The sequence below is a fragment of the Sceloporus undulatus genome, chromosome 9 (genome assembly GCF_019175285.1).
Source record: "Sceloporus undulatus isolate JIND9_A2432 ecotype Alabama chromosome 9, SceUnd_v1.1, whole genome shotgun sequence".
In the NCBI taxonomy this organism is placed as follows: Eukaryota; Metazoa; Chordata; class Lepidosauria; order Squamata; family Phrynosomatidae; genus Sceloporus; species Sceloporus undulatus.
Window position 1 is genome coordinate 36,374,768 of NC_056530.1, and position 27,067 is coordinate 36,401,834.

A 27,067-nucleotide genomic window follows, 5' to 3' on the forward strand; every position below is an offset into this window, starting at 1 on the left:
ACGGGGAGCCTAGATATTGTTGGACTTTGACTCCAATAACTCCTGATTATTGGACTTTGGGTTGGGGGATGATAGGAAGGTAGCTTGCCATTTTATATAAGGGACACCATTTTGCTCTGCCATTGTATTTAATGGGACTTGAGCATCCATGGATTTTGTTATCCATAGGGGGTCCTGGAACCAAACCTCAATGGATAACAAGGACGCACTGTACATTGGGCATTTGGGTTGGCTCAATACAGGATTTTGGATGTTACTGCATTTTGCTATGTGGTCAACACAGCTACCCCTGAATACATTTTTTGTGGGTTTTTTGGGCTATGTGGCGATGAAGATTTTCTTTCTGATGTTTCGCCAATGTCTATGGCGGGCATCTTCAGAGAATAAAGTTAACTTCTCTGAATTAAATTTCTCTGAAGATGCCAGCCATAGATGCAGGTGAAACGTCAGGAATAAACTCTTCTAGAACATGGCCACAGACCCCGAAACACCCACAAAAAACTATGGATGCCGGCCATGAAAGCCTTCGACTTCAATATCTCCTAAACATTAGATTTCTCCTGCTCCAGTCTCACCGATTCTCCAAGCCGTCTATGTACTCCTTCTTGCGTCGGCGGCTGTCCTGAGCCGATTGCTTGTTCCGGATTTTCCTCCGTACTTTTTTCAGGATCCGCTCCTCTGCCTGGATGGAAGCAGTTTGGAAGAGAGATGAGCGAGAGAGTCTCATGCCACACGGGATTCTCATGGGATTCATACATAGGGACCCTCTATACAACTGCTTGCATATGCTCACTAGAGTGCGAGAAGTTATTTTTTAGAATTACAACTCTCAGAAACTTGTTGCGCAGGAATTGTAGTTGGGATCTATAGTCTTCCAAAGCAACTTTCTCTGATTTCAGCACCTAGTGGACCGTAAGGCCAAAATGGAATCAACAACACTGCAATTCCCAGCTTGAAAATTGTAGATATTTTAAAAGCAGCTGAAAAAGTGAGATGGTTGAGAATGAACCAGGAGATTCGAGACCGTCCTTGCCAAATCAGGACAGTTGGAGGGTACACCGTTGTAGATATCCGACAGTCCCAACCGTTTACTGGCGCTGACAGTTTTGCAAAAGCTTTTTTTGGGGAGAAATGCAAAACTGCAACACAGATCCCTCAAGGATGGGAAGCAGAAAAATACAAACTGGTCCTGATGAATATGGGCAGCTGTGTTCTGTACAGCTTTTAGAGGAAGCCAGTTAAATGAATAAGAAAGCAAATAAATAAATGTGCAACTCCTCAATGGGGACCAGCTACATTTGCATACTGCTTGGGGTTAGTGCAATGGCATCACTAGGGTTGGTGTTATCCCAACATGGTAACTCATGTTGTCATCCTCAGACTCGGGTCCACCAGGCTAATAGGTCCTCAGGAGTACATCAGGCTCTGGTCTACTTGCTAGTGGACTAAAGCACCCGAAGAAACTGTCTGTTTCTGGGTTGTTCTAGTCAACTTGCTTTGTTTGCAACTCCTGAATGGGCTCCAAATGCCATTCCACAACAGAAGAGGCTTCCAGGTGTTTGTCATAGCATGCCAACTGTCCTGGTTGGCCACCTTGTTGCCTCTGGGCAGGACCTTCAGTTTCTATGCAAGGAGAGGTGTGGCGATATACTGCACACTGGAAGGCAGACACCCCTTTTTGAGGTGCCACCTGATGTGGTCCTCACCCCCCGCACCCCGTGGGCCTTCAGGAGTAGATCGGGCCACTATGGAAGAGAAAGGCTCCAAGTCTACCAGCCGCTGATGGCCCTGGCCACCCAAAAAGACTGCCTATGTTCTCTATTGTTCCAGTCTCCCTGCCTTGTTTGCAAGTTCCGAATGGGGTCCAGATGCCATTCGGTGATGGGAGAAGCCTCCAAGAGTTAACTGTTGTTTGGTGACAGCGTCCTGGAAGGCTTTCTTGCTAGGCAAGTGGACCTAGTCCTTTGCAGGGTCTTCAGTCACTGGGAATCCCAGTCCACCTGCGGAGAGGTGTGATGGAACACTACACTAAAAGGCAGACATCCCACTCTGAGGTGTCACCCGCTGCGGATTGCACTCCTTGCACCCTGGGTTAGTGCAACAGGAATTGTAGTCCAAAGCTCTGAAGGAGCACACTGGGCTCCATCTCTTATTTTTGCACTGGGTAAGGTCCCTTGTTGCGTGGCAGACCCACCTACCTTGGTGAGGGGGAGGTCGCTCCGGAGTAGGACCCCTTCCAGGCTCAGAAGCCGCCGCTCCTCATCCGTCAAACAGACGCTCTGGAGATGATGCTGCTCCAAAGAATCCAGAGAAACAAACAGTTAGCTGAGGAACGAGGACTTTCTTCCAAATGGCCTCCAGCACTGTCAACACTTTCCCAACCACCTTGCTATCCCAAACTAGGGATGTAACTATTCACCCATTTTCTTCTCTAAAAGGAAACCAGCAACCTCAGCAACTTTCTTCCCGCTACAAGGAAGTCTTTGAAAACGGAACAGTATATAAGAGAGTATGGCTGCTTTGGCACCAAAAAGAGCACTTTCTGCAGAGGATGCAGCTTACAGGAAAATGTTGCTTCCAGTGCAGAAATATTATTTTCTGCACCAAAAAATGATGATCCCTGCACAGAAAAAGTTTTTTGTGTTAAAAAACAACAACCATGTGTGCATTGTGCGCAGAATAAGTCCGGACGTGCGACGATTCTCATCAATCTAAGATGCTTTTCATTAGGGAGTTGGACTGGATGGTCCTTGTGGTCTCTTCCAACTCTATGGAGTTTATCACACAGGGGCTAATTTCGGCATTAAAGAGAGATTAAAGCGCATTTAAAGCATCCCGCAAATAAAGCAAAAATGGTGAGTAATTTCACTAATGATTATCACACGCAATTGCGAACATAAAGCGATATCAGAAATGCATTGTCGCTGAAATCCCAAAAGTAAAAAGGGTTCTCAGGTTTCCAGTCTAGTTCGATACCCATAAAATCTTAAGTTACCAGTTTATGGATGCTTACCTGATCCGTGGGAGTCTCTACAATGTTGGGTCCGGCTGTGTTCTCAAGAAATCCTGGTGACACTTCATTCATCACAGAGGCCTCAGGCAGCATTGTTAGGGGTGTCCAGTTCTCTGTAAAGGAACCAATGAAACACAGCACCAGTCATTGGCTGCATCTACACTGCAGAATTAATGCAGTTTGACATTGCTTTAACTACTATAGCTCATTGCTCCAGAATTCTGGGATTTGTAATTTTGTGAGATATTTAGCCTTCGCTTTCAGAGAGCTCTGGTGCTGCAACAAACTACAATCCCCAGAAATCCACAGCATACAAAAGCCAACTTGATCCATCATCCAAGATCCTAAACAGAACTTTGAAGGTAATCCAAATATGGGATACTATATGCATCTGAGGAAGCAGACTTTGTACTTTATTATTTTTTGCCCCTGGCTCCCCTGAGTTTGCAAGACCTGAGTAGGGCAGTGGATAATCTTGGAAGTCTCTCCCTTGTAGAGTCAGCTCCTATCGAAGTCAGTTTAACAGCAGGTAGCAAATGATAAGCCATAAGATTAGATGATGATGATGATGATGATGATGTGTTATACTAAGGCTTCCTCCCCAGAACCAGAAAAGTAATTTCTTGTATGCATCTGAGGAAGTAGAGTGAAGTCTAGGAAAGCTCATGCTGCCAACTTCTTTCTTTCAGTTAGCCCCAAAAGGTACTACAGTGGATGCTGGGGTTGGGTTCCAAGATCCCCCGTGGATAACAAAATCCATGGATGCTCATGTCCCATTAAATATAATGGCACAGCAAAATGGTGTCCCTTATAAAAAATGGAAAATCAAGGTTTGATATTTCAAATGTATACTTTTTTGGAACATTTTCAAACCGTGGATGCTTGAATCCGTGTATAAAAAATCCGTGTGTAAGAAGGGTTGGGGGTATAAGATCTCTCTACATACTGATTCTACAGACTAACAAGACTATATCTTTGAATGGGGTATTATAGTTTAAGGAAAGCTGGCCTTCTCTTCCAAATGCACACACACACACACACACACCCCTTTAGAAATGTTATTATCTCTCAATATTGTGCAGACGATAATGTGCTTTTTATAGACATCTGCAGGATCTTTCAATGGGAGAAAGTTGTTCTAAATTCCCAGGAATGACCATCCCTCCTTTCTCTTCTCTCTCTGACGACTATATATATCTGATATTCCATTCTTTGATGAAAAGGGTGTTATAAATAAATGTTGTTGTTGTTCTCGCTCTATGATAGTGTGAGCCTAGCATCCCAAGGGAAGGTGTTCCAAATCTTAGGAGCAGCCCCAAAGAGGCCCTATGTTGTGTTCCCTTGAAGGTGAAGGGACTGAAAGGGCTTCTCCTGGGGATTTAAGGGTCAGCTTTATAAGTGGAGGTATGGTCCATCAGGTATGGTCCATCAGATGGACCTGAGCTGTATAGAGCTTTACAGGTCCTAACGAGCACTTTGAATTGTTCTTGGATGTAGACGATGGATGGTCACTTGGAAGAGGTGGATCACTTGGAAGCCATCTGCAGGTCTGACCCTCCTTACCTAATGGACCTGAGAAGATACCAACGGGAAGAGCCGCCTCCTCCACCACACCTGTGTCACAGACAACCTCATAGATGACCGTGGATGATAGGTCAGGGGGCTCCAAATCGCTTGGCAAAGGCGTGTCTGCAAGGGGATAATCAGAAATCCCGCTGTCACTTTCCGGAGAGGCAACCGGACTCTGGGAATTGTAGACATCACTCTGATGGATGAGCAGTTGGAAGAGATCTTCTGCATCGCTGTCGCTTGTAACCTGCAAGGGAAGCATAGATTGATTGGGTTGCTAATATTGATTGATTGATTGACCTTCTTTGGAAGTCTTTAAACAGAGGCTGGATGGCCATCTGTCCGGGTGCTTTGGTTGTGAGTTCCTGCATGGCAGAATGGGGTTGGACTCGATGGCCCTTGGGGTCTCTTCCAACTTTATGAATCTACCCCACTGCATTCTCAGAGCAGTTCATATCATCTGTAAGGGGATAAAGACAATTAAACCAATAGTTTTTTGTGGGGGGTTTCAGGGTCTGTGGCCATGTTCTAGAAGAGTTTATTCCTGACGTTTTGCCTACATCTGTGGCTGGCATCTTCAGAGAAGCCTTCGACTTCACAATGAAGCCAGTTCCTGCCTTCAGACTTGCAACTTAAGAAGTCACAACATTAAAGGAGAAGTCGAGTAGGAGGCAAAAGGAAAACAAAAACCTAGGCACACATTTTTAATGTCCCAGGACTCCTCAGCCTAGTGCATTGACTTCTGAGTGACCGCTACAAAGAACAAAAGCCCAACAGACTTGGTTTCTCAAGAAGGCTGATGCTGCTGGTTTTCTTCTCCCCTTCTTCCTTAGTCTAGAAGAATCATAGGTTGGAGGGGACCACAAAGGCCATCTGGTGTGTCCGGAGGAGGGCAACCCAAATGGTGAAGGGTCTGGAAACCATGCCCTACGAGGAGAGACTTAGGGATCTGGGTATGTTCAGCCTGGAGAAGAGAAGGTTAAGGGGTGATATGATAGCTCTGTTTAAATACTTGAAGGGATGTCATATTGAGGAGGGAACAAACTTGTTTTCTGCTGCTTCAGAGACTAGGACTCAGAGCAATGGATGCAAACTACAGGAAAAGAGATTCCAGCTCAAAATTAGGAGGAACTTCCTGACAGTATGCAATATTTGCACCTGTTTCCTTGGGATGCTAAAGTGATGGGAGCCAAGGATATGGGATCCAAACAATGTGAATTCTAGATTAGCTCCTCTCCAAAGTATCCCACATTTTTCTCTGGATGTCTATACTTGAACAGGCCTAATCCAGGAACAGCTGCATGCGTCAGGGCCTTTTCTGCTTTGGTACCTGGTTTGGGCCAAGTCAGCATGAAATAACTTATGAAGCACTGTCCCCTTATGCACTATCCACTCATCACCCATCCTTCTCTGCTGTCATAATCCTGATGAGGAATCGGTACCTAGGACTAGAGGCTTCTGTTGGAACAGAACATGGAGAAACAGAATGGTTCCCAATTGGCAAAGGAGTGAGACAAGGATGCCTCCTTTCACCCCATCTTTTCAACTTGTATGCAGAACATATTATGCGAAGAGCAGTCTTGGACACAGAAGAAGGAGGAGTGAAAATAGGAGGAAGGAATACCAACAATCTTAAGATATAGAGATGATACCTTACCATCAGCAGAATACTTTGGAGACCTAGAGCAACTGCTGAGAAAGGTCAAGGAAGAAAGTGCAAAGGCAGGATTACTGTTGAACATAAGGAACACAAAAATAATGACCATGGAGGAGCTTCACAAGTCCAAATTGGACCATGAGGACATAGAAATAGTAAAAGAGTTCCTGTACCTTGGACCAAACGTTGATCAGAATGGGGACTGCGGTCAAGAAATCAGAAGACTAAGAATGGGGAGGACAGCTATGAAAGAACTAGAAGAGATCCTAAAGAGCAAAGATACACAACTAAGCATGAAAGGACTTGAAGAAGGTACACAGCGACAAAGAAAAACAAAAAAAGAATTTGCAGTTCCAGTTTTGTTTTGTTTTTCACCCCAGCTTGCATCGCTTGGTGATGGAAACACTTCTCCTGACTCACCTGAATGCCGCTGGATGCCCAGGTCTCATAGGTTTTCTCTGAAACGCATCCGTAGGCATGGTCTGGGAGCGGAAAATTGAACTTGGACTCTGCGGCCGAGAAGGAATCGCTGGCCTCCGTTTCATCCTGCCCCTCAAAGAGAACGTCCAGGAAACTCGAGCAGCTCATCTCCATGGCCTGAGATATACAGAAAGCAGAGAAGTGGCTGAGACATTTAAGTTGGGGACTGCAAAGTCCTTGGTCCAAAACTTGGGTAGCTTCAGAGAAACTCTGGAGAGAGATCTTGTAGCACCTTTGAGACTAACTGAAAGAAGTTCAGCATGAGCTTTCCTAGACTTCGGTCTGCTTCCTCAGATACTTTCTCTAAGCCTTAGTTTTTCCATCTGTAATATGGGAATGAGAATGGTAGCGGGAACAACAACAACACAGCGGTGGTTGCAGTGTTCATAGGTGCCTCTTGTAGTGATTCCCCAAAACTAAGAAAACCTTGGAACAAACTTGCCATAGAGCCAGCTCTCTCATCCATCCAGCCTTTAGGATGTGCAAAAATAGTTGGGATTTTGTATATTCTTTGGCATTGTTTTCCTTTGCTTTGTCCGCTAGATCCTTTGTCACATCCTTTTGTCACATAATTTTGGCCCCCAAACCTGCCCTCAACTTATAGGCCCCATACAGACAGGCCAAAATAAAGCTGCTTTGGGTCACTTTGGAGGTATGCTGTTTAAATGATGCATGCGTCCTAAGAGTCCGGAAGCCGCACCAAAGCCACGATCCGATCCTTAGGCTTCCGGACTCTTAGGACGCATGCATCATTTAAACAGCATACCTCCAAAGTGACCCGAAGCAGCTATTTTGGCCTGTCTATATGGGGTCATAGTCGAGTATATACAGGTATATGTTTTCTTATTTCTTTATCGTCTGCAACACTTAGTAGAAAGAGTTCAGGCTCTAATTTAATCTGTATTTGGAATACCGGGTTATTTCTGCAGTGCGGACGCAGCCTCCGTCTCCCACCAGCCCCTTACCTTTGTCTACCTGGCAAAGTGGGCTCCAGGTGAGACGAGAGCAGGGTCTTTGGCTTCAGGCCACAGTGCGAAAGGTGGCCTGCTGCCCTGAACAAGGAAGCCTTGTGCCTTCCTCCTGACAAGGATCTCAGTATCCTGGATCACCTGTGCCAAGGCTCGCCTTCCCTGGCCCTGGGAGCCAATCAAAAGGCCCCAAGGAGGCCAGGTACAGGTGCACACCTGTCTAGGCAGAGCCCCATTGGATAAGGAGAGCTCTTAACAGGGAGGCTGGCTTTGTCTCTTTGCCAGTGAGTCTGTATACATATACATATACATATACATATACATATACATATACATATACATATATATATGATCCAGTTTGAGACCGCTTTAAGTGCCTCGGTTCAGTGCTGGAGAAACCTTGTGGTACCTTTGAGACTAAACAGTGCATCTGAGGAAATGAGGCCTAAGTCCACAAAAGCTAATGCTTATTAATAATTGTTATCATCAATTGTTATTAATAATAATGATAATAATTGTTTTCTCTCTAGTCAGGTTTAATGTAGTGGTTGAGAGTGTGTGCTTTGAGACAGAAGTCCTCAGTTGAGATCTCAGCAGAGTGAGTATTTTAGGATTATTATTAATTAATTAATAATAATAATAATTAATTATTATTATTATTATTATTAATTGGGATACAAAGTGTGTGCATTTTGGACCAATGCTCAAAAGGCTGCTTCCTCACTGCAGAAATAATCTGCCTCCTTGCCCCCACTTTGACTGACATAGCTCAATGCTGTGGAACTCTGGGATTTGTAGTTTTGTTTTGTGGCCCCAGGGCTCTCTGGCAGAGGAGGCTCAACGTCTAACAAAAACTACAACTCCCACAATTCCTTAGCCTTGAGCCGTGGCAGGTAAAGCGGTCTCTGACCCTGCACCTTCCTCATTGGCCCGAGGGTACGTCACTCATACCCTCTAGCCTCTCCTTCCGCGTTCCCATTGGCTAAAACGCACACACTGGGTTTTCTTTTTAAAATTTGCATCTCCCCGCCCACTTTGGAACGCTCAGAGGCTGATGAGCTCAGCGGAAGTTTCTATTGGCCTTTCCCCTCCCGCTGCGCCACGCCCATTCGAACGTCCCAGGCCGTGCGGGGTCCCCATTGGCTGAGACGCGTCCTTTTTCTCTGTTTGCCCCTTCGCTCCGCCCCTTTGGAACGTCCAGAGTCTCGCTGGGGCTTCGCTCTGGAGCTGAATGGGGTGAGTGCAGAGTCCGGCAAGTCCGGCAAGAAGAGGGTCGGGGGGTTCTTTATGGGTCTTTGCCCCTCTTGGCCTTATATTAAGGTCCCGCCCTTTGCTTTAACCAGGGGCCTGCTCTTCATGGCCTCTCATCCACACTGCAGAAATAATCTGGTTTGACACCACTTGGCTCAGTGCTAATGGAATTCTGGGAAGGCCAGTTTTGTCAGACATTGAGCCTTCTCTGTCTGGTGCCTCAATAAACTACAATTCCCAGGATTCCCTAGCATTGGGCCAGGGCAGTTAAAGCGGCCTCCAAGTGGATTGTCTTTTGGACTGGAGTTTGTTAGGGCTGACTTTGTGTTTTGGCCTCAGTCTTCCCCAGCTGCAAAATGGGCGCAATAGTCAGGCAGCTCTTTGACAAAATGCTGGCCATTTTGAGGAAAGGGCAGGGATGTCTCTGCAGAAATGTGGACCTGTAGTAACTGCCAGGTAGGTCTGTACTTGGATGAGAATCTCAAAATGTGGCTTGTGGTGTGTAGTAGTAGTTGTTGTTATTGTGAAAGGGACCTAGGAGTCCAAGTAGACCACAAGTTGAACATGAATCAACAGTGCGATGCAGCAGCTAACAAGGCCAATGCGATTTTAGGCTGCATGAATAGAAGTACTGTATAGTGTCTAGATCAAGGGAAGTAATAGTGCCACTCTATTTATCTTTGATCAGGCCCCACCTGGAATAATATTGTGTCCAGTTCTGGGCTTCAAAATGCACAAAGGACATTGAGAAACTGGAGCATGTCCAAAGGAGGGTGACTACAATGGTGAAGGGCCTGGAAACCATAAAGCCCTATGAGGAACGACTGAGGGAGCTGGGGATGTTTAGCCTGGAGAAGAGAAGGTTAAGAGGTGATATGATAGCCCTGTTTAAATACTGTACTTGAAGGGATGTCATATTGAGGAGGGAGCAAGCTTGTTTTCTGCTGCTCCAGAGACTAGGACCCAGAACAATGGATGCAAGCTACAGCAAAAGAGATCCCTCCTCAACTTCAAATCCTATTTGCCTTCCTCTGATAAGACCTCAAGTTCATCTTATTCCCATGCTCTTTGAAGCTTGAGGAGGGAGCAAGCTTGTTTTCTGCTGCTCCAGAAAATAGGACCTGGAACAATGGCAAAGTACAGGAAAAGATATTCCAGCTCAACATTAGGAGGACCTTCCTGAGAGTAAGAGCTGTTTGACAGTGGAAAATGCTGCTTTGACATGTGGCGGAGTCTCCTTCCTTGGAGGCCTTTAAGCAGAGGCTGGATGGCCATCTGTCTGGGATGCTTTGATTGAGAGTTCCTGCATGGCAGAATGGGGTCTCTTCCAACTCTATCATTCCGCCCAGTCATTCTTTATTGCCTTTCTAATAGCTAGAGCACAGGTTAATTTTGAACTACAGCTCCCAGTTTCCCCTCCTCAGTGGGATGGTCCTGGGGGTGTTTGCAGGCCAAAGAACTACTTTCCAAAGCTTCATTACCGCTATCTCTGCAGTATCTCAACATCTTTTTTCTCACTGTCTGTGTATTTATTTAATGACACAAACCCCCAGCTGGTTTGGGGGGGGATTCTGGGAACCGAACTCCAAAAAGTAACTTTCCCCAACTCTATTTCCAAGACGCCATCAGTGTGTGTTTGTGTTTGTGTGTATGGTCTTTTCCCAGCGTACAAGGAGTCTCTGTCTGAGTTGTCCATTCTTTGGATTAGTTTTAGTAACTTATACCGTTTCTTCCTCTTTGCTGTCTTGGCGCTGCGTGGCCCATCGCGATGGGGAAGTCCCGAGATCGGATTCCCCTTACTCTTTGGTTACAACCAGATCAACATACGTCTGAAAAAATTGCACACATCCCTTTACTCTTTTAAATCATGTCTTTATTCACAACTTTCCAACATTCATTATTACTTTACACATCACTTATCCTTTCTTATACGTTCTATAATCTTACAATTGACTCCATTTCTTTCATGTTTGTCCTCTTTGTGTTCATCTTCTTTGCATTACTTCAGTCCTCCTTTTACTATTCTTTTTTCCTTCTTCATCCATGTTTTCTTTCCAGCTCTTCTTAACTTTTACTGTTACACATAGCTCCCTTTATGCGTACCAGTTATTTTCAGTACATACCAATGGTCTACACCCACTTCTTTTTCTTTCTATAGCACCTTCCCTTTCCTTTCCTTACTTATCTTCAGTTTTCTATTCTAAGGTCCAAAACACACTGCAGAAATAATCCAGTTTGAGACCGCTTTTACTCAATGCTAGGAAATCCTGGGAACTGGTTTTGTGACGCATTTAGCCTTCCCTGTCAGAGAGAGTTCTGGTGCCAGAATAAACTACAATTCCCAGGATTCCCTAGCACTGCGCCAGGGCAGTTAAAGTGGTCTCAAACTGGATTAATTTTGCAGTGTGTTTTGGACCAATCTTTCTAATCTCAGCCCCATCCTATTCCTAACTACATTCCTTCCTTAATTCCTTTCCTTTCTTTCCTCATCCATTTCTTTCGTCCTTCCTTTTTACCTTCTGTGTTTATCCTATCCCTCCTAAACCTTTTTCTTTTTTCTTTTCACACCTTTCAATTCCTTTCTTCCTTTTCCTCCATCCTTCAACCTTCCTTTCTTATTCCTTACTGCCCTTCTTACCTTCCATTTCCACCTCCACTTACCTTCTTCACTTTCTTTACACCTTCTCTATCTCTTCCACTGACTTCCTCGTTCTACCTTTCTTTCCCTCGTGCATTATTTCCTTTCTTCTTTCCTCGCTTGCAATCCCTCTCTCCTTTCTAACTTCGATCTTGGATTTTTCTCCTCTTGGGGGCCATTCACACTACGGAAATAACCGTTTTGGAACTGGTTTAGTATTTCCGTGACGTTCACATTCACCCCTACCGCAATCGATGTAGTTTGTGGGGCAGAAGGGACCGAAAAGCCCACTTAAACCGGTGCATTCAGCGCTGGACCCCGGAGTGGTTCTTTTTTAAAAGAGCCGCAACAATCCGCATCTTCGGTAGTGTGGGTACGCTACCGAATTGATTCGGATTGCGCCACATTGTTCCCGGAAATGGAGGTGCCTCCATTTGAAATCGATATGGCGGTAAATGTGAACGACAACAGGGTTAAAGTGGCATGGAGAGATTCGATCGCGGTAAGTGTAGTGGGAACGCCAAACCGGTTCTGAATCAGCGCGGAAATGCGAATCTCTTCGTTCCAAAAAAGTATTATTATTATAACGCCGTACGCAGCGCTTTACATAATCGTCAAAACAAGAACGCAGTTGAAACCTGCTTGCGGCGTACGCTTTACAATCACAAGCAGCAAAGATGATAAAATAATATCATAATTACAATAATGGTAAGTTACTTTACAAAGTAAGTGTGAATGACCCCTTTTTAAAGCAAGTCTGAATGACCCCTTATTCTCCCCTCCTTTCCTTTCTCCTAGATGTGACCTTAGGCTTTTCTCTCTCTTAAATTAAAATGCACGAAACAACTAAAATCAATCAATACTCTCCAGCTCTTCTGTCCCTATACTTGGCTTGCATCCATCTCTGAAACTCTGAATTTGGTGGCTTCCTTTGACTCTGGACCCTGAGTTCGAGGAAGCCGTGGTTGTGGAGCCTAGCAGCTGTCGCTCGACCCTTTTCTGGAAGGAGGGGGAAACCTTTACGGGAATCTCTTTGTGAGTCACTTACTAGTGACTGGACTCCAGGAAGTTCTCAGCATCAGGGTCATGGTTTTCGGGTTTTCATTTCATTCTTCATCAATCCAGAATAGCTGGCAACAGAGTTTCCCATCCTCTGACCTTGCTTTCCTAGTTTCTGGGGTGGGAGTTTGGGTTCAGTTTGCAACAAAATCTCTGTTCTTTTCTGGCATGTTCTGTATTTTTTAAAAGATATTTTTATTAACATAAAACAATAGACATATCTGAACAAACCAACGGCTAATAAACATACCTACGAACATTAAAATACCTAAATATTTCTATTTTACATATTGCTGAACTGGCTTAGTTAGGATTTTTCATTCATGTTTCTCGTTCCTAAAATGTCCCTTTCCCCTTGTTCTCAAATAGGTTTGTTCCGTTCTTTTAACCCAATACATTTTCTACCTATTAGCATTTTCATTATTTTTCTCTTCTTCTTTTTCTAGCTTCCTAACAAGTTTTACTTTTCTTTCTCTTTATCGGTTTATCTTTCTTCATCTGTATTTCATTAGTTAGCAGGATAAGTATTGTCATTGTTTTTATTTTTCTCTTTTTCTAGGTTGCTATCACATTTTACTTTTCTTTCTCTTCCTTACTCTGTTTATCTTTCTTCAACTGTATTTTCTTAGCCAAGCAAAGCGTGACAAAAATGCGATTGCGCGTTGCGTTAAATTGTGAAGCTGTCGACTGGCATAAACTTTCTTTTGAGTAAATGATTCTCAGCCTCTGGTCTTCCAGATTTTAAAAAACAATTTGGACATTGGTAAGGAATTCTGGGAGCTGGAGTCCAAACCATGTAAGAATTGCTGTTTTCAATGAGCAAAAGGTTCCTTGAACCCAATGTAAACTCTTCTCCCACGGAGTTTGCATTCGAACTTTAGACAAAGGGGAAAATGGAGGAGAAGGGGGAAGGCTTCATTCTTAAGTAAGGTTCCCCCATTCAGTTACTTATGTGATCACAAACAAATTGTGTAACATGTTGTGTAGTGGTGCCATTTCATTCATGCTTCATTTTTGAACAGGGGTCATCAATGCAAAGGAGGAGAAGGCACCGCAAGTTGCGGGGCATTTGAGAAAAACAGAGGACATTGGAAAATAAAAGCTAGGAATGCTAATCTAAATATAAACATGTGCTTCTTTGTCCTGCTTAGAATGGAGGACATTTTGAAATTTCCTCCTGGGCAAGAAGGTTGAAATGGAAAATGGAAAAGGAGGAGGTCTGGTCAGTCTGTTTCTGGAAAGGAGTGTGAATGGGGTTGCCAGAGTGAAAACCGGAGAGGGCTCCTGGACCTTGTGTAGATGCAGGTGTTTGTCCTGCAACCAGGTAAGAACAAGCAACACCTTTTTCTACATCGGTGGTTCCCATACTTTGGTCCTCTGGGTGTCTTGGATTTCAGCTTCCGGAAATCCCGGTCAGTTTGATCAATGTTCAAGAATCCTGGGAGATGAAGTATAGAACACCTGGAGGACTAAAGTTTGGGAAACGCTGTTCTGTGTAAAGGTACAGGTCTTAGTTTTCAATCTGGCAAACCTACGCACGCATGGAATGGATTTTGGTCTGCACCGTTCAATTCTTGGCATCAAAGATCTTGACGTAGCTGCTGGGATCTCTGATCTTCTCAGGTGCACCATGGGACTCCTCTTCCCACTTGATATGTTTTATTGCCAGTCACTTTAGTTCCTGCTATTGTCATGCTTTTCATCCTCCAGGTCGTCTTTTCTTCGGCTTTCTTGGAACACCAAAACCGGGGAAGGGATGAAGAAGCTGACAAGAGCTTGAGCTGTTTCAAGGAGCTGACTGCGTGGCTGTTTTAAGAAGAGGAGTACTGACCTCCCCTCTCTCCCACATTGAGAAGAAGAGGACAAGCTGAGCAGCCTCAGCAAGGAGCCGGATTCGAAACACGACTTGGGAATGATGGCGGAGCCCTTTGGACACGATACCAAGCTGGGGCATTTGGTGTGGGAACCCTATGCCCAAGCTGTGCCACTCCGCTCCATCACGGGCTTAGAGGTGAAGCTTGGCTCGCTGGCTCTGTTGCTGGTGGTGACCCTCGTATGTGGGTTTCTTCCCCTGTGGATCTTACGGCGGCCAGGAACGACCACCGGCTCAACGGGTAAGGCTGGGTTGGACCTATAGGTTTGCCAGGGTGGTTGGTTACATGTCATCTGACACTATTGTTGTGTGGCTTCCCAACTTATATATGGGGCTTTTGCCCGTTTTTATATTAGAGTTGAAAACTGGAGATAGCTTCCATACCTTTAATGCTTCTGTAAAAAGAGGGTGGTGTAGTGGTTTGAGCATGGGACTATGACTCTGGATTTGTTTCGTTGCTCAGCCATCGAAACCCACTGGGTGACCTTGGGCAAGTCACAATCTCTCAGCCTCAGAGGCTGGCAATGGCAAATCTCCTCCGAAAAAACTTGCCTAGAAAACTCTATGATACTGCTTAGGGGCACTATAAGGTCGGAAATGACTTCAACACATACAAAACAACAACAACCCAGCCAGGTAACAAGTAACACCAGCTGAAATTCTTCTGTGCAAGCATTAAAGGTACAAGATAGGTTCCCTCCACCATTGTTTTGAATGTTTGAATATGGGATTAAATGTGTAACTTATACTTTCATTTAACTTATGTAGTGTTTTCAATCTGTGTTGTTTTAAAATGTTGTTAGCCACCTTAAGTCCCATTACTGGGAGAAAGATATGGATCTACTATTATTATTATTATTATTGTTGTTGTTTTATGGCTCAGTAGAGACTACAACCTGGATCCTCCGGGGCCTAGTCCTAAACCGCAACTGCTCTGGCATACTAGTTAGAGGAGCCATCTTGTCTAGCCCTGCTCCGTTTTTCCAAGTGTGTGTTATTTCTTAAAGCAACAAACATCAAATGTCTAAAGAAATACATAAGAAATTATGGCTCCAAGGCTGTGAAACATGGAACAGCCAACAGGCAAAATGGATGCATCCAGGACTTGTGCACTGTATCTTGTTTCATCTGAGCATTTTGTTTTGCTTTGTTTTCTGACTGTTGCCCTTTTCTGTTGTTTGGGTTTTCCTTTTGGCAGCTCTCCGAAGGAAAATCCTAAGCCTGATCAGTTGTTTTGCTGGCGGTGTCTTCCTTGCGACATGCCTCCTGGATTTGATCCCCGATTATCTTGCTGGCATTAATGAAGCCCTGGATGAACTGAGAGTCACGGTGAGTGAGAAGCCTGCTTGGATTCTTTTAAGAAGAATCAAAGAGTCATACAGTCATAGAGTTGGAAGAGACCCCAAGGGCCATCTAGTCCAACCCTCTGCCATGCAGGAACTCACAATCAAAGCATTCCTGGCCAATGGCCATCCAGCCTCTGTTTAAAGAGCTCCAAGGAGGGAGACTCCATCACTCTCCAAGGCAATGTGTTTCAATGTCGAGCAGCCCTTACTGTCAGGAAGTTCCTCCTAATGTTGAACTGGAATCTCTTTTCCTGGAGCTTGCATCCATTGTTCCATGTTCTATTCTCTGGAGCAGCAGAAAACAAGCTTGCTCCCTCCTCAATATGACATCCCTTCAAATATTTAAACAAGGCTATCATATCACCTTTTAACCTTCTCTTCTCCAGGCTAAACATACCCAGGCCCCCAAGTCTCTCTACATAGGCCATGGTTTCCAACCCTTTACCATTTTGATTGCTCTTCTCTGCTTCTCAACATCTTTTTTGAATTGTGCCCAGAACTGGACACAGTATGGTGAGGCCCAACCAAAGCAAAATAGAGTGGCACTATTACTTCCCTTGATCTAGACACTATACTTCTATTGATACAGCCTAGAATTGCATTGGTCTTTTTAGCTGCCGCATCGCACTAAATGACTCTAGCAACAAGGACATGGTGGGTGCTGTTGCTTTGACTTACAGCAACCCAGTGAGACACCTCCAAGTCACCCTGTTAGCAACAGCCCAACTCAGGTCTTGCAAGATCAAGGCTGTGTTCCACCTGTAATGCATCTTTTTATACTGACTCTCGCCTTGTTGTTGTGTGTCTTCAAGTCATTTCCGAGCGATGGCGACCCAAAGGTGACCTTATCATGGGATTATCTTGGCAAGATTAGTTCAGAGGAGGTTTCACATTGTATTCCCCTGAGGCTGAGAGCATGTGACTCGCCAAGATCACCCAGTGGGTTTCATGGCTGAGACGGAAATCGAACCCTGGTCTCCAGAGTCATAGTCCAACACTCAAACCACTATGCCACACTAGCTCATGACTTCCATCTTACCAACCATCATTTGTCTTTTCAAATGAGTCACATTTCCTTACGATGTGCCCAAAGTCTTAGTTTACTCATCATGATGCGCAGTAGTCTTCGTTTAGCCATTTAGGCTTCTAGCATCTTGGAAGACTTGGCCACTGGCTTCAGAAAATTAAGTCTCAAAATGCAATTCAGATGTTATGGCCACGTGCTTAAATAATCATTGTTCTTTAAGAAGTGCTGTTTTAAAGCAAGTTGTTTTGGTTAAACTTCACTTAATCGAAGGGTTTGTTTCTGAATGGCATTTATTGCACTATAAAATAAAGTGATTAAGAAGGAAGCAATGGACACTGTGTATTGATCTAACAATGAACTAGAAAGAAAGATTATTTTGTCTGGCTCCTTTGAGACATGTTGAAACAAACCAGTTCAAGACCCATCAGTATTTTAAGTTATTTTTTGACTGCCTTGGTTTAGTTCTTCAATGAGGGAATGTAATTTTTACCATGTTTCTTGCAATTGCCATTTTTCAATAACCATTTTATGCTCTTCCTCTTCTGTTTGCAAGCCGTGGTGAGCGAGACTCCAAAGCTCTTGCTACTGGGAAACACTAAGCTTCTTGAACCCTTATGAGAGAGTACAAGTGACAAGTGTCATTTATTTGCAATGTTCTAACCCTGTATTCATCTCTTCCTTTTATTTTTCTCTTCCTCTCCCTGTCCCTGCAGCTCCATTTCCCCTTGCAGGAGTTCATCTTAGCCATGGGCTTCTTCCTCGTCCTTGTCCTGGAGCAAATCGTGTTGGCCTACAAAGATCCTTCGGGCTCCTTGGAAGAGACCGAGGCTCTCCTCGGCTCAGCCTCGCATAGCTCCACCACCATCCAGGACCAGGTCTGGCCCGATGGTCCATCTCCGCGCCATGTGCTACCGCCTCGGGACGGCACCACTGGGGATCGGCCTCATGTCCATGTAGATTTCAATGCCCATTCGGCCATCCGCTCTGTCATGCTTCTCCTGGCTCTGTCGCTCCACTCCGTCTTTGAAGGGCTGGCCGTGGGGCTGCAGGAGGAGAGCACGCAAGCCCTGGAGATATGCTTGGCTCTTCTGATCCATAAGGGAGTCATCGCCTTCAGCCTTAGCCTCAAGCTGCTGCAAGGCCGGCTGCGTCCTCGGGCCGTGGCGGGCTGCCTGGTCCTCTTCTCCATCATGTCTCCGCTTGGCATTGGGCTAGGGGTGGCCCTGACAGAGACGTCCATGGCCCCCCCTGCACCGCCTCTCCCGCAGCGTCCTGGAAGGCTTGGCCACCGGCACCTTCGTCTACATCACCTTCTTGGAGATCCTGCCCCACGAACTCAGCTCCTCCGAGCAGCGGATCCTCAAAGTCATCGTCCTTTTGGCCGGCTTTGCCCTCATCACCAGCATTTTGTTTGTGAAGGTCTAAAGCAGTGGCTCCCAAAGCGTAGTCCTCCAGATGTTTTGGACTTCATCTCTCTGAACTCCTGTTGGGGCTTCTGGGCATTGAAGTCCAAAGCATCTGAAAGGCCAATGTTTGATAACCACTGACCTAAAGCATGTGTGGGCAACCGCACAAGGCAAGGGGGTGCATTAAATCCCCAGAAGACCTTGGAAGGCTTCATCCCTCTACTTTAAGCCCCAGAAAAATTAAAATTAAAATAGATACATATATATTTTGCTAGTTGGGGGTCATGGAGAGCATTTTTACCAGAGGAGGCCTTTTAAAACAATTTCCTGTTGTTAACTATTTTCTGGTTCACTTCCTATTTTAAATAAAAATAGATTTCTGCTTGGGCTCAAATGGCCCTAAAAGGTGGTGAAAATGCCCCTCATCGCCTAGAAGGTATTTGGGGTTGTCTTTTTAAAAAACTATTTTTGACTGCTGGGGCCCACAAAAAAATGGCCCTGGAGGCTACACTTTCCTTCCCTCAATCTAAAAAATAGCTGGTATGTTTTGTGTTTGTGTGTGTGTGTATGCATCCAGGTGAATGACACTTTGTCCCCTTGGAGCCCAGATGATCAGCCATTCTGGCTGGAGTGATGGGAGTTGTAATCCCTAACACCTGGAAAGCTCTGGGTTGGAGACAACTCTCTTATAGACCACATGCGGGCCATTTGTGGACCTCTATGTCTTGTTGGGCTGCAACTGCCATCATCCCTCTCCGTTGGGTATGCTGGCTTTGGTGGATGGGAGCTGTTGTCCTGCAACATCTGGAGTGCCACATATTGCTCAATCATGTATCTGGCGTTTTCCTGCCCCATTGATTTCCCACCATAGAGTATGGTGTAATATTCATTCCTTTTCCATATGGAAAAGGGACTTGTAATGTTAGATTTTGTGTTCAAACTAGTGCCAACAAATCTCGAACGGTGGGCAAAAAATCCCGCAGGTGGGTCTCCAGGTCTAGCTGTATTGTGCGGTTCCCTTGTCCCGAATTAAGAGACGATCCTATGGGAGGTAAAGCGCACACCCCTTTTTGTGGTAGATAACATTTCACACTATTTTAAGAAGACACATTCAATGCTGAGAAGAAGCGATTTGACCTGCTGGGTTTCTGACCTAACTGTTGTTCCCGTTTTGGAAAAATGGAGCTGTTTTTCCTGTTTACAAATTGATCCGTTGTGTGTGAGCGAGAGAGTAAGAGTGTGTGTCTGTGTGTCGGGTAACTAGTTTTGTAACTTGTAGAAGTTCCCAGTGCCAAAACGACAGGGCCGCTTCCTCTGGCCAATGCTTCTCAGGTGGCGACCATCTTGCCTTAACCTCTTCGGTGCCTTGAACATTTTTAAAGCGTTGAGTCCTGTGTGGCGAATACGGAAATTCCTGCAGAAGTCTTTTTCTGGATTTGGGATGCTTTCTTGACCGGTCTGGCGCTCCTGAGACTCTGTGAGACGAGACATCCTCCATTTTCTTGGGCCCTGGCATTTTCTGTATCAAGGACCATTTCTTCTCCAAGCAAATCCTTGTCGGGCTTCTGTGAAATTTTGAAGCCATGGTGTCAAGTTGTGGCTTGTGTGGAGTGTGTCATTTGCAAACAGACTGTTGCCAGGGGCAGAATCTTCTTTTTGTTGAGCATCGTGCATTCAGTCGAGAGATGTTCACTCATGTACATAGCTAGGCATGTGTCTGTATTGACTCCAATTCTGGAAGAAACCATAGTTTGTACCTGGGACCTGTTACAAGTTTTCCTTGAGTAGAGAGACTCCTTGGGATGATACTCTTTGTCTGATGGTATTTTGTGGTATATGCTGAGTTTCATTGTCAGATCAGTAGTTGCAGACAAGTCTGGATTTTGGAAAGGGGGTATTTAAGGAAAGAGAAATGGCACTTGCAGGGCCAAAAACAAGAAGTCAAGAATGCACATGTCCTGGGACACTTTCACACTACAATCATCCCTCCACATTCACTGGAGTTAAGGGCATAGGTTCTCCATGAATGTGGAAAAACTGCAAATAACAAAAACACTGTTTTTACTTAAGAGAATACCTCTCTAGGAATCTCTAGGTCCTCCAGTGCAACTCTGTGGTCAACATCTGCCATATATTGACCATAGAGTTGTGCTGGAGGAGCGACAAATGCCTAGTGGAGTGTTCTCTCTAGGAATCACTAGGTCTTTCAGTGCGACTTTTGGTTACAGTTGACCATAGAGTTGCACTGGAGAACCTAAATATTCCTAGAGAGAGCATATTAATAAAATCCGTGAATAATCAAATCCACAAAAGTCAATGTGGAGGGACAAGCGTACATAATTATAGCACCGTGATCCCACTGTGACTGCCATAAAGGGAGGGGCATTGAACATCTCAAATAATTCTCAGTGCTCCCTCAAACTACACATCCCTGGATGCCAAGAGGGGAATCATAGTGTTGCAATTGGGTAGTTAAGGGCTTGTGGTCTAGAGATACCAGGGATTTTACTAAGCACAAATTGGGTGAGTTTGCATTTAAAACAGGGGAGGGATTATGGAGTCCACTGTTGGACATGCTCTCGGAGGCTGATGGGAGGTGCAGTCCAAGAGCATCCAAGAGGCTGCTCAAAACAGCAGGTTTATGGGGCTCAATGATCACGCAAAGGGTTATTTTGCTTGTTTTGGGAGTTTCAGTTTTGGCCACTGTTGACTCAAAAACTGGTTTTTGTTCTTGAGACCTGTTTCTTGCAGGCGCAAGGATTTTTTGTTTTTGCCGGTTGGATGGAAAATATTTGGCGATTGGGAGGAGGAAAGAAAAGCTGCTCCTTTTCCCTGGAGTGATAATAAAAAGGTTTCTTAGCTCGAGGTGTAATAGTAGTTGCCTTTTGTATTGTTTACAGATTTTCAGGGCGTTTTCTTTGGTCTGTCGCAGAGGATTAGAGGATGGAGGAGTTGCTGCTTTTGGACTGCAGGTCCCATTGGTCCTAGCCAGTGTTGCCAGTGCTGAGGAAAGCTGGGAGTTGCAATTCAGCAGCACACTGAGGGCCGCGTTTTGCTTACTGATGATTAAACCACTGTCTTGCCTATAGATTCCATTTAAAACATAAGCCAAAACTTTAGCTCAGAGATTCCCAAACTTTGGTCCTCTAGGTATTTTGGACTTTTAAAATCAAGTCAAGAATTCTGGGACCTGAAGTCCAAAACGGTGGGAGGACCAAAGTTTAGGAACTATGTTGTAGCTGGATATGACCTCCATGGAGTTGTGGTGGTGGTTTGTGGGTCAACCACAGAGTTGACCCATGTGGTCCCCTCCAGATACTTTGGCCTGCAACTCCCAGTATCCCCTCAGTCAATGCAACCAGGGCTTAGGAAGTGATGGGAGGTGTGATCCAGTTTGCAGAAGTCCAGGTTTTGCAGTCTCCTTGCTGGATGGCATCTTCTCCCTGGCTGGGGATGATGGGGTTGCTAGTCCAAGCTGCAGAGTAGCTGCCTTGCAAGGGGGGCATTTTGTCACTCCTTAGGCTGCCCTTTGAATCTCAGTGCTGTGTTTGCGGCAGCTTTTTGTTTTCCGCAATCAAAGCGAGGGAGCGTTGGCTGTCCAGGGAGTGGGCAGCGTTCTGAATAATACATGGCCTGCATTCCTTTCTCACCAGATTGAAAACATGCATGTTTTTAACCCTGCCAAATTGCTAATGAGACAAGAACAGAACCACCAAATAAACAGCTTTTACTCCACGGTGTCTCTCTCTCTCTCTTTGTGTTTGGAAGAAAACTAGGAAACGTCTGGGGAATTTTCTTGGACTTGGTGGAAGAAAAAAGGGTCTGCCATTGAGTGCGAATGTAGAAATCTAGAAAGATTCAGGGCTGGCACTAGCTCCTGTTCACATTGCTCTGTGCGTCTTCATTTTACCAGATGAACAAACTATAGTCAGCCCTCCATATCGATGGATTTTGTAAATCCACAGATTCAAGCATCCACCGATTGAAACTCTTCCCCCAAAAATTCTGAGCAAATCCGGATTTTGCCATTTCGTATAACGGACACCATTTTACGATGGCATCGTATTTAATGGGACTTGAACATCCACAGAGTTTATTGGGTCCTGGAACCAAACTCCAGCGGATACCAAGGGCCCACTATACGTCCCAATTTAACTTGAAGTGTTGTTGCTCCATCCTATGGATTCCTGGGATTAGTAGTTTTGCAAGGTCTTTAGCCCCCTTTGCCAAAGAGTGCTGATGCTTCACCAAAGTACAAGTCCCAAGAATCTGTCGGCTGGAGCCTTGGCCATTAAAGTGGTGTCAAACTGCATCATATTTACCATGTAGATGCACTGTTGCTGCTCTTTCCAACCTGGTTTTACAACGTTCCCACGCCTCTTTCTCCCTTGCTGGCTTCAAGTGCTGCAAATTGAGTTTATAGTGAAATAGTTTGCACTCAACTCTGGAAGGAGGAGAGGCTAATAATAATAATAATTGTAATAATAATGATAATTGTAAGCTGCTCTTATAGTCTTTAGGGCTGAATGGTGGGGTATAAGTACTCTAATAAATAAAAAATAATGATAATAATAATAATAATGATAATGATAATAATGTTGTTTATTTATAATGCCCTTTCCACCAAAGGCAGATTCTTGCCCTTCTTTGCAGCTTGTCTCTTCTTCATTGACAACTTTTGCCATCTTGCCCACAAGTCTGATGTTTCTTACCAACATGCGCCTTGGTTTTCATCTGTGAAATGTTGGAAGGTGTCATGTAGTCGCAGTGGTACACATTCACTTACATGGGTGAGTATGAAAGGTGTTATTTGCCATAGCATTCACTTCAGTGTCTTCTTTGCATTCAGGTTTCTAGTCCTGATGGTTACGGAAATCAACTTTAGGCTCCAGCTTAAGGGAAGGTGTGCAGGGCTTATGGGGTTGGTTTTCCGTAACTGCCAGAAACTCCTTGGTCCCGTCCCATCCTCTAAAATAGGAGAATAAATCTGACTTTCCATTATTACGAACATCTGCTCTGTATTTATGGACATTTTCCAAGCTTGGCTCTCATTGCTCTATTTAACTCGGTCCAAATTGGCACGGCGGCGGATCGGCATCTCGGAGTATGAAAAAGAAACCTGATTAAACAAAAGAGCTATATAAAGCGGCGACGGAGTGACCAAGGGCCATTTTTGTCTTTTCCCAGAATACTCTGTGGATCTGAAAAACAAACCAAACAAAAATATATGATTACTGGAGGCCAACGTCCAGTTTTCAGCCTGTTCTAATATTTGGGGAGGGAGTTGTGACTTCTTTTTTGGTCAAAACTTAATGCTAAAGGCCAGATGGATAAGAGAATAAAGAGGATTGGTGCCTCCATGACAGATTGCACTCTTGCCTTTCACCAGGGGATGGTTCCTTTTTTCTTTATAAGAGTTAAAGTACAATACTTATATTGTGACCCATGGATAAGTCGACTCAGGTTATTTGGGTCAGTTTTTTGACTTCTAGACTTATACACAAGTATATACAGTAGTTCTCCCCAGGTCTGGTGATACGTAGTACGTGCCCGGTTTGGCTTAGGAGTGTTCCCGTTCGTGTGCTCTTGGTGTGTCCTGTCTTTCGGGGCAGATGTTGGCTTCGTCCATCCCTGGCTTTGGGCTGCGTCTACCTTGCCAGGCAGGATCTGCCTTGATCCCCTTCGGGTTTGCAATCCACTCATTTTCCAGCTTCCCTCGCACAAATCCCTCCCGGTTTAATCTCTTAATGCCTCTCGCAAAACCTCTGCTTAAGCACGTTTTGTGATTTTTATTCTATTTATTCCTTTCCCCCTCCTTTGCACAGTTCTGCTTGACTGGCGCAGGCTGTGGCACAGGGCCAGCGACGATTTGCAGGGAGGTTTCATCTTTGTTCTGGCTCCCAGTTCCAGCTCCTCTGTATTTCTTTAGGACCAGAAGGATATGCAAGCTTTAGAGATCTGTAGATCTCTTGATTGGGCCAAAATATTCCAACAAAGGGACGAATAGTGATGTGGAGTCACTTCACCTTCCTTTTTCCTAGCTTTTATTCTTGTCTTAAATCTAGATTATAAACTCTGGGAGTGGGGACTAGTATCAATGCTACTTACCTTGGTGCCTCACTTGGAAGGCTTTGGGGTTAAAGGGGAAGGTATAAATACTTTAAAGGAATAAATATCCTCGGGTGGGTAAGTCGGAGTAAGTTTTTCCGCAGGGGAGGAAACGGATGCTGCAAAACAAAGAGAAATTGTGAGAAACAGTGCAGTTTATACATGTTCCAGGAATTCAGATTGGGTCAGAATTAGAGGGATTCTGGAAGTTATTCCAAATTCTGGGCTAGGGATGGGGAATCAGTGGCCTTCCAGATGTTGCAGGTCTGCAAAGAGATATATGAGGTTTTCTGGTGGTTTTATTTAAAATATAGCATACAATGCATAAGGCAGAGCAATAGGGTTCTCTAATCTGATGCCTTCTAGATTTGTAAGGCCGTTTTAAATTTTGATCCCGTCCTAATACTCCGGAGGACAGGATTGAAATTCAAAATGACCTGAATAGATTAGAAAGCTGGCTAAAACTAACAAAACGAACTTCAACGGGGGTAAATGTCCCTCTCTCTCAGCCTCCTCTGTCAATTTGGAAAGCTGGGCCAAAGCTAACAAAATGAAATTCAATATGGAGAAATGTAAGGCACTGCATTTAGGGCAGAAAAACAAAATGAACAGATATAGGATGGGTAACACCTGGCTGAACGAGAGACTTGTATGAATGAAAGGGATCTGGGAGTCCAAGTAAACCACAAATTGAACATAAGTCAACAGTGCGATGCAGCAGCTAAAAAGGCCAATGCGATTTTAGGCTGCATCAATAGAAATAGTGTCTAGGTCAAGGGAAGTAATAGTGCCACTATATTCTGCTCTGGTTAGGCCCCAGCTGGAATAATGTGTCTGGGCAAAACAATTCAAAAAGGATGTGGAGAAATTGGAGTGGGTCCAAAGGAGGGCAACTAAAATGGTGAAGGGTCTGGAAACCATGAAGCCCTATGAGTAACGACTTAGGGATCTGGGGATGTTTAGCCTGGAGAAGAGAAGGTTAAGAGGTGATATGATAGCCCTGTTTAACTATTTGAAGGGATGTCATATTGAGGAGGGAGCAAGCTTGTTTTCTGATGCTCCAGAGAATACGACCTGGAGCAGTGGATGAAATGAGATCCTACCTCAACATTAGGAGGAACTTCCTGATAGTAAGGGCTGTTCAACAGTGGAACACACTCCTTCCTCGGAGTGTAGTGGAGTCTCCTTCCTTGGAGGTCTTTAAACAGAGGCTGGATGGCCATCTGTTGGGGATGTTCTGATTGAGAGTTCCTGCATGGCAGAATGGGGTTGGACTGGATGGCCCTTGGGTCTCTTCCAACTCTATCATTCTATGAATCTCTTGTCATGACGGCTGGGGGATTCTGGAAATTATAGTCCAGAAAATAATCCTTCCTCTGAGCTCTGAGTTAGGAATGGGGGTACTTCAGATTGCCAGATGCTGCAGGGCTGCAAAGAGAGAGATGTGGTTTTCCGGTGGGTTTTTTTAATGTAGCAGACAATGTATAGGGTAGAGAAATAGAGTTCTCTAATGCCTCTTGATTTAGACCCATAGAATCCCCAGTTCCCAGGATTCCCTAGCACTGGGCCAAGGCAAGTTAAAGCGGTCTCAAACTGGGTTATTTCCGCAGTGCGGTTTGGACCCCTTGTCAAGAGGGGGCTACTTATGCCAGTCAGACTTTTTGCTGCGTTTTCTTACAATGACAGGCAAACGGGGAATTTAGAACTGTAGGCTAAGTGACTTTGTCAGTTGCGTTTTAATTGCCATGCAATGCAATCACGTTAATTTAATGGCAATGAGGTTGCATTACATTAATAGCAATTGTGTGAAATTAATTTAAATGCAGTTACATTAAATTGAAAGTCATTGATTTAATTGCAACTGCAATTAATTTAAATTAAATTAACTTTATTATTATATTTATTTGTATCCTGCTCTTTCCCCAGGAGTGGGACTCAGAATGACTTCACAACATGTAAAAACAATAAATTAAATTAATTGCAATTAAATTAAAATTATTATTATTATAATATTTATTTGGATCCTGTTCTTTTCCCAGAACTGGGAAACAGAAAAGTGATGCAGTAAAACAGAATGAAATGAAGGATGCTGTACACATGTCTAAAATAAAGTGTATATGTGTGTGTGTGCTTGTGTATATACTTTAAAAAGCACTCTGCACATGCTCAGATGCCTACTTTCTTTAGCTATTACTTTCTGCCACCCAGAGCTCTTTGGGTTCCAGGTGCTTCTTTTAAGGGGGCTTTCCCCCCTCCCAGGTTGGGCCTCATTTTGGACTCAAATTCCATCCTGCGCCACTTATTCTGTGAGGTAAAAACTCTCCCTTCAGGAGAAGCCTCTTTTAGTAGGCCGCAAGTGCGCGGGGCACGACGGGAGTAGTAGTAGTAGTCTCGAGAGAGCCCTGCACTGGCTAAAACGAGGGACTGGACTTCATTTCCCGTCGTCGCCCGCGTGGAAGCCCTTCAATTACAGTCAATGGGACGCTAAGCACGCTGGGAGTAGCAGTTTCCGCTGAAGAGCGCCGCATTGGCTAAAAGGAGGGACCGGACTTCATTTCCCGTCGCCCCCTGCGCGGAGGGCCTTCACGTATAGTATTTTGTGGGGTTTTGGAGCTATATGTGGCCATGTTGTAGAAGAGTTTATTCCTGACGTTGCTCCAAACGGAAGAGAG

The 27,067-nt window shown here is 44.7% G+C and overlaps 2 protein-coding genes and 1 long non-coding RNA gene across 4 annotated transcripts in view; 1 reads left to right on the forward strand and 2 right to left on the reverse strand.

The window, feature by feature from the left end:
* CREB3L4 (cAMP responsive element binding protein 3 like 4) overlaps nucleotides 1-7,815 on the reverse strand; it is a 15,555-nt gene extending 7,740 nt beyond the window's left edge. The window contains exons 1-6 of the mRNA XM_042440581.1: nucleotides 7,685-7,815; nucleotides 6,660-6,836; nucleotides 4,577-4,829; nucleotides 3,014-3,126; nucleotides 2,199-2,291; nucleotides 576-682 (exon numbers count right to left, since the gene is read on the reverse strand). Coding sequence (XP_042296515.1) covers nucleotides 576-682; nucleotides 2,199-2,291; nucleotides 3,014-3,126; nucleotides 4,577-4,829; nucleotides 6,660-6,833 — 740 coding nt within the window. The 5' untranslated portion in view covers nucleotides 6,834-6,836; nucleotides 7,685-7,815. The remainder of the gene's footprint in view (nucleotides 1-575; nucleotides 683-2,198; nucleotides 2,292-3,013; nucleotides 3,127-4,576; nucleotides 4,830-6,659; nucleotides 6,837-7,684) is intronic.
* A 925-nt stretch (nucleotides 7,816-8,740) lies between these two features.
* Nucleotides 8,741-20,391, forward strand: SLC39A1 (solute carrier family 39 member 1). Its single transcript, XM_042440583.1, is given in 5 exon segments — nucleotides 8,741-8,923; nucleotides 14,346-14,749; nucleotides 15,707-15,837; nucleotides 17,595-18,119; nucleotides 18,121-20,391. Coding segments are annotated over 4 exon segments (1,044 nt in total). The 5' UTR covers nucleotides 8,741-8,923; nucleotides 14,346-14,547; the 3' UTR covers nucleotides 18,307-20,391.
* A 2,526-nt stretch (nucleotides 20,392-22,917) lies between these two features.
* On the reverse strand, nucleotides 22,918-26,684 carry LOC121915931. 2 transcript variants are annotated; one of them, XR_006100763.1, is made up of 3 exons: nucleotides 26,574-26,684; nucleotides 24,396-24,514; nucleotides 22,918-23,488 (listed from the first exon to the last, which is right to left on the reverse strand). It is a non-coding gene; the product is annotated as an uncharacterized LOC121915931 (long non-coding RNA). The 2 variants fall into 2 exon arrangements; XR_006100762.1 differs by lacking the exon at nucleotides 26,574-26,684 and adding an exon at nucleotides 25,499-25,555.
* Between the last annotated feature and the right edge of the window lie 383 nt (nucleotides 26,685-27,067).